Here is a 13,960-nt window from a genome sequence, read left to right on the forward strand (position 1 = left end):
ATTCCCCGATGGGGAGAGTGGTAAAGCGCCTGCATGTTAGTCACATCGCAGTCCTATCAGATCCTAGCTGCTCTAGAAGCAGAATTAGGCATAGTTGAGATTTATGTATGAGTTCTGGAGTTTAATTGGGAATCTGAAAAATAAGATGCTGCTGCATGGCTCCACTCAGATTTTCATGAAGCTATGCGTAGGAATTTGTTCTGAGATGCTGCCCTGCATTTGTAAAGCCTTGGTTGTGTACCCTGTTTATTAGACAGTTTGCACAGAACAGAAATGGCGTGCTGACAACTAAAAAAATCGAGACACACGTGCTATTGTACGTCACCGAGCAGATACTTCACTGCAATTTCAGTTGTTTCCATTTCACAGACATGACATTCTGTCTGCTGGGTTAGACATTAATTCACATTCCAGTTTAGTTAGACCACTCCACATTTGCTTCTTGTCTTCGATTATGCGTGCTGCTCATTGAATATCCTGCTGAACCTTCTCAATGCACTCCAGCACTCTTGTGACGGGGCAGGTGCGGCGAACTCCTCCAAGAGCCGCCTGAAGAGAAAAACATCTCTTATTAAAGCTGCAGTGCCCCCCACACTCAAGTTCACACACAATGTTCATTTACTGTTACTGTTTAATATGTTCTTCATAGATTAGCCCTGTGTATGCTGCTGCTTTAAGCCACCAATGACTGCAGTTAGGAACTTTTTGGGGGGGGATTTTTGTTAAACTAATAAAATACTAACAGATGTGGGATTTTCAACATGGGTTTATAAACCTGAAATATGTCATTTTTAAACAGTGGTGCAAACAATCTCAAGCTTGTCCCTATGTCAGCATAGACAACAAACTATGCATAAGCATTAAATATGACCGCACGTTCCAATGACAGTTTTTATAGGTGTGCACACAGCTCTCCAGATAAGATTTTGGCTCTGGGAGTAACTTAACCACTCATTTTTGAGAGAATAAAATATATTTTCAGGGGGTAAAATGCAACATTATCCTGAAGCCATGAGTAATCTCGATAAACACTGTACAATCTTTAATGATAATGGGGTAGGCATTTATTGACCACAGCCAATATGACTTTGAAAATAGCACAGAAACAGATCTTTTATATGAAGATCAGTGCAGAAACAGCACTTACATTAACTTCTATATAAATCCATACAGATAAATAAGGAAATTAATTAATATGGTATAAAACTGTTAGTTTAATATTACAGGCAACTTTTTATGGCGGTTGCCTCGGACGATCGTTCCAGTTGGATTTGTAGCTGGACTGGGGTGTTTACGCTTCAATCTGTGTAGTTTCGAATTTTTCTTACTCTTACTGTGGCTGCAAAGACAACAGGGCTAGCCAGAGACTGGATAATGTTTGTTGTGTTGGTTGGTCTGGTGTAGTTTCCTAGTAACTAAAGACATTCTGGGAGATGTAGTCTCCAGACAAGCTGAGCAGCAAAATTGCTATGCGTATTTTTATGCATTAAATTGAACTTTAGTGAGTATTTCTCATTTTCTAATGCATAAAACTGGCAGGTACGCATCACGTGGTCCGCTGCATGCACGTGTATCCTGGGTGTAGTGTGTAAGGTAGCCGATACCTGCAGCTCGTGGTCGCAGCAGCAGTGCAGCAGAATGAGACAGTACACTGCTCGCTGCAGCAGGTCCTCTCTCACTGCCTGCGGGGTGGGGCTGCAGTCTGTGGACACGTCGTAAAACAGCTTCAACAGGGACTTCACAAGCACATCCAACCTGGAAGCCATTCTGTACAGAAAGAATCACAATGGCAAGACCATAAAGCATCTGGAACCAAAACATTAGCCATTTGTCAATGGAAGATAAAAGTAACCAGCTGTCAAAGCTGCCTCTTAAAGTTCCAGTGTCCCACAATCCTGTTCGGTTTTACACTAAAAACTTCACTCTTTCGTGCACTTGTATCAGAATTTTTTGTCAAAATCTTTTTTCTAGTAAAAGTCTCAAATGTCAATGTTTTTCCTGAGAATTACACAAGCAGTGCAATTATATATTTCCGCTGTATTTACAATCACACGGAGTTGTTCTGTACCTAGGCCAGGCATGTTGTATTGTGTTTTCTAGAGCCTGCAGCGTGTAAAGTCTTGTCACTTCCTCTGGTCCGTCGTAAACTTCCAGGTATCCCACAATCACCCTCTCCATCCGTTTCAGATGACGAACAATCACAATTCCCAGTCTGGCAAGTGAGAACAATGATATTGTTAAATACAGAATTGTAATGAAAGCGTGGAGAAATACTTCACAGTTTTATTGAATTGCTAATTAAGGGTTGATACACCTAGAGAGCAAACAGCAGCAAGCTTAATATAAAGTACACATGCAGCAGTAGATTTCACCTCTCTATGAAGGCTGGGTTAGGGTTAGTTCCGCTGCTCACCTCTCTATGAAGGGCGGGATGTTCCTGGCGTAGACTCTCCGCAGGGGGATCTTGTGCTCCATCTCCATGTGAGTCAGAACCAGCCTCAGGACCTCATCATAGCGGGTGGCTTTCCTGGGATCCCCTGCTTTCTGGGGGGGCTTCTCCAGCACCGAGAGCAGGTCTAAGAGACAGGGAAGAACAGCCTAGGGTGGGGCAGAGAGGCAGTTGAATATTAAAGACAGTCTATTAAATTGGATGTGATCCTCACTGTGAACAATGAGGGGGTAGAAGAATCATTTCTCTGAATCCTGGATGGACCCTATTGAGAAAACCAGTTTAGCTAATTGCTGTTTTTTGTCAATGCCACAGAAAAAGCAAGTGAAACTCACTGGGGTCATGCCTGTGGTCATATTACTTACTAAAATGCTGAAATTAAGGGATTGCATTGTGCACAGCGAATGGTAGCCACACATGCCTGCTGTACCTGTATGAGGTGTGCCTCCGGTGTATAGAGGTGGTTGAAGAGTGCGTGATACAGCACATGGGCTCTGTTGAACTGCCGCAGAGCAGCTGCAGGCTGAAACAAAGGGGCAAATCACTCACGTGCTCATTAAAGAACTCTTATTAGAAAAGGCTAAAAAGTTAGTTTGCCACTGCTTTAAAACTGAAACGCTTAAACTCAGTAAAACATTAAGTTACCGACATCATAACATAAAGCTAAGATTGCTCAAATAAGTGCAGTTTTTCAATCAAAATAAAAATATTTATCTAAGACTAATGCATAGCATTGCTCAAACACAAGGGATCTTATGCTTCTTGAGTTTTTAAGTTTTGACTCTGCTGACAGCAAAAATTCACCCCAAATTGCCCGGACCAGCTAAAGGTTTGTTTGCTTGAAAATGCCCCCCATAAGTAGATGGCTTAATTGTTTAAAATCCTGGCATCCTTTCAATAATACACCTTAAGGAAGAAAGTTCTGAAACCAAGGTCTGGGTAAAGGGCTAGTGTGAGTTTCAAGCCCCCTCTTGCAGTTCTTCCAATTCACTTTCTACATGTTTTTCATCGTTAACTTGAAACTTAAAACGGAAAACCCGCCCCTTCAGCTCTCTGATTGGTTAAATGTAGTGTCAAGATGTAACACAACAACACAGCTGTGAGACAGACAACGGGGAGTTGTCTGAGAGCTGTCATGTGGTTCTGAGATTTTTTTTTTTTCACCCAGTACGTTCCAGCAGGGCGACCCGCCCTGCGGAATAGGCTAGGGGAGAACCCTGCCTGTGCACTGAAGCCCATAAATTAAGCATTTTGTACCAAAGCCTGTGCAACAGTGAAATGTTTCCCCACCTCACTCATGAAGTACTTTCAGAAGCGATTTCTTGCTGGAATAGGAAAAGTAAATTAGAGCCAGAAACTGACTGAATATATTTTGGTTTGAGTACAACTGTGTGGTTTCACATTCAATTTTCCATTTGAAACAAATCACAGGAAAACAAAATAAAACACAAGTTACTTCCAAAACAAAGAACCTTTTAAAAAATAGTCCTACCCACTTCTTCATCTCTGGCTTCAGCAGTTCCAAGACAGCCCCCAAAATGCCTTCATCATCATCGCTCGACTTTCCACACAGCAGTTCAGTTAGAGTCTCACAGCCTGCAGTCTGCACTGAAGCAGCCAGGAGCTCCCGTGAAGCAAGCTCTGACTGCATATCGGTCCAGGGAAGACCCTGCATGTGTGCGGCACAAAACACAAAGACAGGGGGCAGCAGCTTGTGTACAAGTGACCTCACAGGAGCTGCTGTGTTGCTGCAGGGCAGTACAACATTAGCGGCTCCAAGCCTCCTTACCAGCTGGAGAAGCACTCCAGCCACAGTGCATGCCTTTCCAGGGATTAAACTACACCAGCTCTCAGACAACTCCTCGCTGTCTGTCTCACAATGTGGAAGTGCAGCATACTGGACAAGCGCTCCAGTAAAATCAACGTACACTTTACCCAAGTCCGAACCTTCACTGTGGCAGCAGCTGGAGAAAAGCCAGTGGCTATCTGCGGTTTCGAATAAGCGCATGGCCTCCTGCAGAACATCTTCTTTGGTTTTGGTGGTCTTCCCAGCTTGGAGTAACTCCTGAATCTGGGATAAAACTGTGGCCACAGGGAGTCCCGGGAGAAGGCTGGGACTTGGGTCTTCTGTCTCACCTGAGAGTTGGAGCCTGTTCACTATTTCAGGCAGATCCATTGTTAAGCAGTAATCTGTAATACATAGACAGGGTTTTGCATTAGTTACAGTCCACATGTCAGTGTTTCTCTTACTCGCTGAATGACTGGGTCTTTATACCTGAAAGAAAAACTAATCTGTGTCATGTGCTGCCTTTCTGTACATGCAAGAGGTTGGGAAACGGATGTGCCTTTGAATTGTACCCACTAGCCTTTAACAAATGGTAAATATTGCATAACTTTCCCAGCTAAACCTACCTCAAGAGTCTGCTTTCACAGAAAGCAAGTTTACCTCCTTTGGTCAGTACATGCAGAAATGTAACATTACATTTAAAAACGAAAAGGCAAATAAAACGTCAAAACAGAAATTAAATATGCAAATAAACAGATTAATAAATAAAAACAGTGCCACAGTTGTTAACAGCTGATATTTCTCAAGCAGTAGTGGACTGAATAACTAATAATATACAATGTTATGGTTTTCAATATCTACTATAGCATAAAGTGTAGAATGTTCTTAATCATCAGCAACATACAGAACACCGTGGCATATTTGGACTATAATCAGATATTTCAGAGATAGAATAAAACACCAACATTAATTGATGTATTATAAACTTAATTACAACTTGCCTATCACCAGCTGTAAACATTGCTTTAAATACTGCAACACTTCTGCACACGTGTTGCAATGTTTCTGGGTGTAGTTCAATGCAGTGAACACTGCAGAACTGTGGGCATATTGCGTATTAGTAAAGTCACAGCGTCTAATAAGACGACTTAAGAACATAAGAACATAAGAAAGTTTACAAACGAGAGGAGGCCATTCGGCCCATCTTGCTCGTTTGGTTGTTAGTAGCTTATTGATCCCAGAATCTCATCAAGCAGCTTCTTGAAGGATCCCAGGGTGTCAGCTTCAACAACATTACTGGGGAGTTGATTCCAGACCCTCACAATTCTCTGTGTAAAAAAGTGTCTCCTATTTTCTGTTCTGAATGCCCCTTTGTCTAATCTCCATTTGTGACCCCTGGTCCTTGTTTCTTTTTTCAGGCTGAAAAAGTCCCTTGGGTCGACACTGTCAATACCTTTTAGAATTTTGAATGCTTGAATTAGGTCGCCACGTAGTCTTCTTTGTTCAAGACTGAACAGATTCAATTCTTTTAGCCTGTCTGCATATGACATGCCTTTTAAGCCCGGAATAATTCTGGTCGCTCTTCTTTGCACTCTTTCTAGAGCAGCAATATCTTTTTTATAGCGAGGTGACCAGAACTGAACACAATATTCAAGATGAGGTCTTACTAGTGCATTGTACAGTTTTAACTTGTACTGTAGTGTATTTATTTAAGTTAGACACTAAACAACATGCGTTTGTGCATCAAAGCACGAGTATTGTTTTGTTTACAAAACACAACAGGTCAGAGCAGCGAGCTGGTTCCATCGTAATAAATTACCGGCACGCATTTTCTATTAGTAAAATCATAAGAAAGCGCATATTGTTTACCTCAAAATAAAGTCTTAGTTGTTAAGCGGCGTCAGTATGTTTCACCTAAATAACACACGTTTAAGCATGTTTATTGTGCAGCTAGACCGGTGTACATGACATGTGCAGGATGTGCAACTTTTTAATGATCCCCCACTAGAAACAACGAAGAAAACATAAGAACCTCGCTGTTTATAGATCATTTTTATGAAACTGCATCCTAATTCCGCCATGTTGGCTCCAATGCTCCATAGTATGGTGCATGATCATGAATCTCGGCAAAGCCGAAATGGTGTCGATTTCAACTCTGTAACTTGATCAATCAGCGCACATTGAAATGTTACACATCGTCTCTGTTTATGTACGGTATTAAACTGAGTTATACATCGATTGTTCTGTGGCCACCTCTAAAATATTACCCGATGAGCCCAAATGATTGATTAAAATAACAGAACGTGTAAACAGCGACCTCTGATGGATACTCTGCACTAACATTGTATTCTGCACTGTTAGGAAGTTTGCAGTGAAAATATCTTTCTGGTTCTTCATTTTATTTTAGCGTTGTGGTTAATAATGCAATGACAATATATGGTTAATAATGCAATGACAATATTGTATAATGTAAATAATAATTACAGCAAAAGACTGGGTCCCACTGTATCACTCAGGCTGCACTGGAGTGCCTATTCACGGGCGCGATCCCACTACTGAGCGGCACGGGGGCTTTGACCTGCTCCGTTTCCGACCTGGGCCGGTTCACCCCTCTTTAAGCGACCTGGTAAGGTCCCGGGCTCCCCCGAGAACACCATATCGATACCGAGCTTAGTGCGGACACCCGATCGGCATAGCCCACTGCAACGCAGAACCCCTGAGCTCAAGCAATCCTCCAGCCTCAGCCTCCCTGGAGCTGGGATTACAGGCGCACGCCACCGCGCCCGGCGAAAACTAGGGAGGGCTATTTATCTTTTCAAATTACAATGCTGTTTAATTGACACTAGATACTGTGACACGTGCCAATTAGCGACTGTAAACAGAACGTGAAAATCTGACTATGCACCAGATAATATGAAAACTTTTTATATTAAACAACTCGGTGCTTTTTTTTCAATGCATTGCTATGGCGTGTCTTGTGCTAACCTTCTATAGACCAATAAGCCTGACTTCTAGTATATGTAAACTCATGGAAACTATAGTGAGATCCAAAATTGAAAATGACCTATATGGTAACAGTATCCTGGGAGACAGTCAGTATGGTTTTAGGAAAGGGAGATTGTGTCTAACTAACCTGCTTGACTTTTTCTTTTCTTTTTTTTTTTTTGAGGATGCAACATTTATAATGGATAATTGCAAAACAAATGATGTGGTTTATTTACATTTCCAGAAAGCTTTTGACAAAGCCTGCTTAAAAGATTAATTCTCAAATTGAACGCAGTAGGTATTTAAGGAAATGCATGCATATGGATTAGGGAGTGGTTATGTAGAAAACAGAAAGTACTGATTAGAGGAGAAACCTCAGAATGGAGTGTGGTAACCAGTGGAGTACCACGGGGATCAGTGTTAGGTCCTCTGATCTTCCTAATCTACATTAATGACTTAGATTCTGATTATAGTAAGCAAACTTGCTAAACAAAACTAGAAGGTGTGACAAACACTGTTGAAGCAGCAAAGGTCATTCAAAATGATCTAGACAGCATTCAGAACTGGGCAGACACTTGGCAAATGACATTTAATAGTGTAAGGTACTGCACGCAGGCAATAAAATGTCCACTATAAATACCATATTGGAGATACTGAAATTGAAGAAGGAATCTATGAAAAAGACCTAGGAGTTTATGTTGACTCAGAAATGTCTTCATCTAAACAATGTGGGGAAGCTATAAGAAAAAAGGCCAACAAAATGCCTGGATACATTGTGAAAAGTGTTGGATTTAAATCAAGGGAAGTAATGTTAAAACTGTACAATGCATTAGTAAGACCTCATCTAGAATATTGTGTTCAGGTCTGGTCACCTCGCTACAAAAAGGATATTGCTGCTCTAGAAATAGTGCAAAGAAGAGCGACCAGAATTATTCCAGGTTTAAAAGGCATGTCATATGCAGACAGACTAAAAGAATTGAATCTATTCAGTCTTGAACAAAGAAGACTACGTGGTGATCTGATTCAAGAATTCACAATTCTAAAAGGTATTGACAATGTCGACCCAAGGGACTTTTTCAACCTGAAAAAAGAAACAAGGACCAGGGGTCACAAGTGGAGGTTAGATAAAGGGGCATTCAGAACAGAAAATAGAAGGCACTTTTTTACACAGAGGATTTTGGGAGTCTGGAACCAACTCCCCAGTAATGTTGTTGAAGCTGCTTGATGAGATTCTGGGATCAACCTCCTACTAACAACCAAACGAGCAAGATGGGCCGAATGGCCTCCTCTCGTTTATAAACTATCTTATGTTCTTATGTTCTTAACCTACAGTTTTCTTCTTTCCCAAGTATACTGTCACAGAACTTGTATCTGTAAGCAATATTGTATTCCATTCCATTCATTGTTGTACATTCTCAAATGCTCAGTAAAGCATTGTTATAAATACATACATGGATACAATAAATACAGAACTCTCCTTTCTCTTCAAGCAAGGTATTACAATATATAAACTCATGTTCTAGCTGTATTAACAACAAATTAGACTGATCGTTTTTGTTATCTTTATTAAGTTCCTCTATTTTACCACCAGAGGCCAGCATTGAACAAAACAAACAGACAAAAAAATAATTTTCATGTAACACCACAAACTGCACAGCCCCAGCCTATCGGTTGTGAACTCCTACCCTCATGAAGTATCCCAGGGCCACCAGCTGTGAACCAAACATGTCTTTATCACATACCCTTGAAAACACTTTCAACTGCTACTATTATAATAACAGTACTGTGGCAGCAGCAAACGCAAGGCTATTACCACAGCGCCAATCAGATTGTATCACAAACAGCTGTGCAATGATTGGGAACTGTGGTAATTGACTCACTCAGTAATAATATTTCAGTGCACAATGTCTGTAACACATACATCTTATAAGGTTGAGGTGTATTCACCTGAGTTCAGGAGATGCTCTTAAGTTATAGCCTGCCCTATGTATAGATGCAACATAGGCTTAGTCTGCCACTGTTTTTTTTTTTTATAGAAGTAAGAGCCAAGGATTTAAGGATACTAGGATTTGGAATCTCAATAACAAGTGAACAGCACAGACATTTCTCTTGCCATATAATACTGAATAAGCTGCGATAATAAAATTTGCTTTAGTAACTTGTGAACAATACATAAACACCTGCCCACCGAGCTCTTCCTATGTGTCAGACCTGCTTGCTTGTCCATGTAGCCTTTCTATATTCAAATCTATGTCAGTCATACAGTAAAACCTGTCTAATCCAGTATCACTTGGGACTGGAACATTGTGCTGGATCTTACAGTGTGCTGGTTTACTGAGGCACTGTCAAATCTAATACTAAAAAAATAAAGGAATGACACAAACTGAACAATTTAAAAATGTATTACACTACATACAGTAAAAGTCCTGTCCAATTATCATTTTAAACAAGTATTATACTGTAGGGGTTCATTTGTAAACAAAAAGGTACCGAATCTTATAATAAAGCAAGAGGGACAGCGTTTTTGTTTCTAGACTAATGTACTGACCTTGGTTTACAGTAGCTCTCATACATGCTTCAAGGTCTGCTTGAGGGGTTCTTGCCTTATTTTAAAAACATATCACTGCAGCACATTTGTCGTTCAATACATGGGACAGGAAAGTGTGTTTTGATAAACAAAAAGGTCCCAGATCACAAATGAACCTCTGCTCTCGAGACACACTTGATTGTAAAATCACATGATTTGGTGCCAGACTTCAGAGTCAGATTAACATTGATTTAAGGCAGACAAAATTTACAAATCATACTGTAATCACACCATGAATATAAATAGGAATGATGCCAAATTATACAGAATGTAGCAGGGCTGGATTAGACCAGTTTTACTATTTATTGCATTGCAAAGCAATAAAAAGTGTGTGCTACATATCATAGGTGTTTGTTCGACTTCTGTATCTATACAGATTATAAACTATGTATATGCTCTGTATGTCTCTATAAAGCAATGTTGTTTAGGAGAAGATCAATTGTCCCTAAAGTAATAATCCAGTTTGCAGCCTATTGCAACAGTAGCAGATGGTGTGCTGTTTGCTTTCAAAGCTACCATATGCTCTTTGTCATTTAATAATGACCCTTATCAGATCAAATATGTACAGTGTGTGCTGCTGACAGTTCAATAACCAAAGTGCTTGCTTTTTTCAGTAGCATGACCTGAAAAGACATTGTTATCTTTTAAAGAGCCTTGCTTATTGTGAATGGTTTGTAAGCAAATTTCCAAACAACGCTCGTCAAACGGAACAGCAGGTAGAAAGACAGGTGACTCATTTTACTTTCCCAATCTTTTTGTTCACATTTATAAATAGGTAGAGTTTTCAAACCATGCCTTACACCCCATACAGAAAGTTCCTCAGGTTCGTACAGAAATATATTAGAAGGGCTATATTGGGCTATATTTGACTCCAAAGTAGCATATATTGAAAATGAGCATCTTCAGATAGAAAAACGCACCCAATAAGGTTACAAGAAATAAACTAAGTTGAAATGTAATTGATGTGGAGCAGTGAGCTTGTCTGGGCTCTTGTTAAAATCAGAACAAAGTACAAATGCAAGGGTGACATACTGACTGACAGGGGCCTCTCTGTAATTGGATACTCCAAATGAACTGCAAAGCCACATCCTTACCAAGTTTCGTCACAAGTGGAGAAATGATTCTCTAGATACATTATATGAATAAAGGAGGCCTGACATACACACTGATAGGCTTCTTCATGCCCCCAAACTCTATAACTCTATTACATTTCTGCTGAAGAATGTCCTTACCAAGTTAACACAGGCTAAATTCATGAGAAAGGAATTACATTGAATCACAGTTCAAGTGTCCATGCAGGTTTTTGGAACACATCTTGCCATTGACATATCGCACTGCAATGTCATTCTGCATTCATCATAAGAGCTCAATGAACGGCCTGTATACCTGCAGCACTGCAGTCACAGCATGAGGGCAGCTACGACGAGTAAAGACAAGCATTTCAGATATTTGTGATTGCTAACAGGCTGCCCATCTATAAAGACTCCCCCTTTGAGACCTGAAATGAGCAAAGTGTCTGACAAAGCCCGATTCTGAGTCTCCAGTCTCTACAATGCAAAGATCATTTGTGGTGGGAAACAGGAAGGATTTCGTGGTGGCTGCTGATGTCAAACTAATTACTTCCTATTATTCCTCTCTTCGAATAAACTAGCGCTCATTATTTGTATTACCACTGCCTAGGGGTTGCTGAGCAACCCTTCATTAAAGGATTTGTCGTGTAATAGAGAATGATTCAATCGTGTTCAATCGTGGCTGACTCTTATGAGCTGAATGTAATGTTGCTGCTTGTGGATTTAATGGCAAGCCCAGTGGTTTGAAAGTGCTCATGAAAACAGTTTTGTGTTGTTGTTTTCCAATGTAAATGTGTCTCATTTAGGCTATTTTGGTTAAAGAGAAAATAAGTTTCAAAAGTAATTAAAATTGCTTCTATGCATTTTTTTTTACATGCTTTGCCCCCCCCCCCCCCCCCCCCCCCCCCCCCCCCCCGAGTTCTTTATCTGCCTTTACTTCCTTTGAGCTGCTTGGAGTTTGACTGGATAATCTTAAACGCTTGGTTTAACGTTCAATCTTAATGCATTCCAATCACGTGACACCCCTGCAAGCCTCACCTACACTCCGGTCTATAGTAAAATACACTCTGTGACACACTACTTTAAGTTATAGTATTACAATGACATGCCGTTTTACTAAGATATAATTCCTATTTACTGTTTCCATGGTCTATTCTATCAAAATAAGAAATCCTCACGTCAATTCCCTTCAGGTGTATTTTAGGCACACCGTACGAAATGATGTCTCTTTTAATAAGAAACACCCTGCCCATGACATATTGACTTCTTATAAATAAAAACAAGGATATTGTCGCCAGGAACTACTATTTAACATAGAGACTATTGGGATTGACTTTGGGACAAGCAGATTTCCTTGTTGGAGAAAATAAAAGGGAACAGATGGCCCCAGACTGGGTGGTCTGACAATTCATTCCAAGGGAAAGGTGGAATTGGGCCACCTAGAAAGGGGTCGGAGCTACGGTACACCAAGTCATCACCCCAGAGGGGAAGCGATGTGGCAACCGCAGATTGGAGGACGTGACTAGGTGATCTGTTCCTTTTTTAAGGTTAAGAGAGAACAGCTGAAAGGGGAACTATAATTGTACCGTGAGTGTTTGATTGTTTGTATCGTAATTATATACTTGTTTGTTTATTAGATGGCTAACACGTACTGGGAGCTGATGCTTAAGGTCAGCACCAACCCGGACAACATCAATCGGGACAACACTTCACAACTGTACACAAATAAATTGTATTTCACCACTTGCACGTTAGCACTCACTCTGGACGTGATCGTGTCTGTGTCTTTGTGTGTGTTATACTTATATTATTATTTTGGGACTGTAAACCCTTTGTTTGGAACAGTGTAATACACACTGCTGCGTATTGCCTGAGGTTATTCTTTGCAGTAGCCAGACTGGGATTATAAAAATAAACGAGTTTGGATAGTGAACTTTGTTGTCTGTCTTCCGTTTCGTAATCACATCACCTCTACACCTGGGCACTGCAAACCACTTTGCCACAACCAATAGTTCAGTTGACAGCCCTGAGGCTATTTGAGTAATTTCACGTCAAGTGATGCAGGGAGTGGGGGGACCCTTTTAAAAACAATTTTGAATAGGGATCCCTAACTGACAAATGAGGAAAAGGTGAATCACAGACTACAAAAGAAAGGTTGTGCTGCAGTGAAAGCATGTTTAATGCATATCGTCTGTATCACAAGGCCTGTCTCTCACTACAGCAGTGACGGAAGAGTTTTCTGTACATTAAATATATATGTTGTTTTACAAAAGAGAGTTCCAGAATTTCCTGCGGACGACCATGGTGGACCCCTAGGGGTTCTGGGACCCTAGCTTGAGAACCACTGACCACTGCTATAAAAGAAGAGGTTCATTATGAAATTTGGGGCTATTGTAAAAAAACGAGAAAACTGCAGAGATGTAGAACGCCATCAGAACACGCTGCAAAACCCACTTAAAATGGAAACTGTTTATATAATAATTGAATCACATGTCATAGCAACAGACCCTAACAAGGGCTACATGTGTTTCTTATTTATGGGAACTGGAAATTGAAAACATTACGGCTTCAGCCAGCACTGATGGAAATCTTGTCTCCTTTTCTCTCCTGCCTCATGGCTGATGAGGAACAAGCTGTGGCTTTACAAAATAGCCAGGCCACGTTGGAGAGAGGAAATTAAAGTTTATAATAAAAGCAGATAACTCCTCTGCACTAGATAAAAGTAATCCTCCAAGTGACATCACAACACCTAGGATCGGATATTGAGTTTTCTAAGTGCTGATCTTAAAGGGACAGGGAACTATATCAACCTGGATAATCTGAACTGACCCATAATCCAAATCATTGTATAATAATGGATTTATTGGTTAAACTGAATCTCAACACAGGTGAATTTTAATATTGCAGCTTATAGATACCTGTACATGCATAAAACAGACCACTGGGAATAAAAAACAAAACAAAACAAAAAACATCTAAAATATGTTCAAATCATTTAGCAGTGTTTGTGTATTGTTTCCCTTAGTGTTTATTGCTATTGTTAGTGAAATGTAAGTTGGAGAGCATCGAAAACATAAAACAAA

At 40.4% G+C, this 13,960-nt stretch overlaps 1 protein-coding gene across 2 annotated transcripts; it reads right to left on the reverse strand.

Moving 5' to 3' along the window:
* Positions 1-71: 71 nt before the first annotated feature.
* LOC121302468 (TELO2-interacting protein 2-like) lies at positions 72-6,203 on the reverse strand. 2 transcript variants are annotated; one of them, XM_041232468.1, is made up of 7 exons: positions 6,105-6,203; positions 3,942-4,639; positions 2,880-2,972; positions 2,414-2,598; positions 2,069-2,212; positions 1,605-1,767; positions 72-549 (listed from the first exon to the last, which is right to left on the reverse strand). In XM_041232468.1, exons 2-7 carry the CDS (start codon positions 4,623-4,625, stop codon positions 466-468), a joined length of 1,353 nt encoding a protein of 450 aa, XP_041088402.1. In that variant the 5' UTR covers positions 4,626-4,639; positions 6,105-6,203; the 3' UTR covers positions 72-465. The 2 variants fall into 2 exon arrangements, with proteins under 2 accessions (XP_041088402.1, XP_041088403.1); XM_041232469.1 differs by lacking the exon at positions 6,105-6,203 and adding an exon at positions 5,689-5,721.
* Positions 6,204-13,960: the final 7,757 nt, after the last annotated feature.

Source organism: Polyodon spathula, chromosome 29 (genome assembly GCF_017654505.1).
Source record: "Polyodon spathula isolate WHYD16114869_AA chromosome 29, ASM1765450v1, whole genome shotgun sequence".
NCBI classification, from domain to species: domain Eukaryota; kingdom Metazoa; phylum Chordata; class Actinopteri; order Acipenseriformes; family Polyodontidae; genus Polyodon; species Polyodon spathula.

Bases quoted from the DNA above. Each gene is read 5' to 3' on its own strand.
- LOC121302468 (XM_041232468.1), bottom strand. From the start codon at position 4,625: ATGGATCTGCCTGAAATAGTGAACAGGCTCCAACTCTCAGGTGAGACA. The intron at 2,973-3,941 runs GTAGGACTATTT...CCTTTGTTTCAG, and splicing joins AGCCAGAGATGAAGAAGTGG to CCTGCAGCTGCTCTGCGGCA. The intron at 1,768-2,068 runs GTACAGAACAAC...CTTTCTGTACAG, and splicing joins ATACAACATGCCTGGCCTAG to AATGGCTTCCAGGTTGGATG.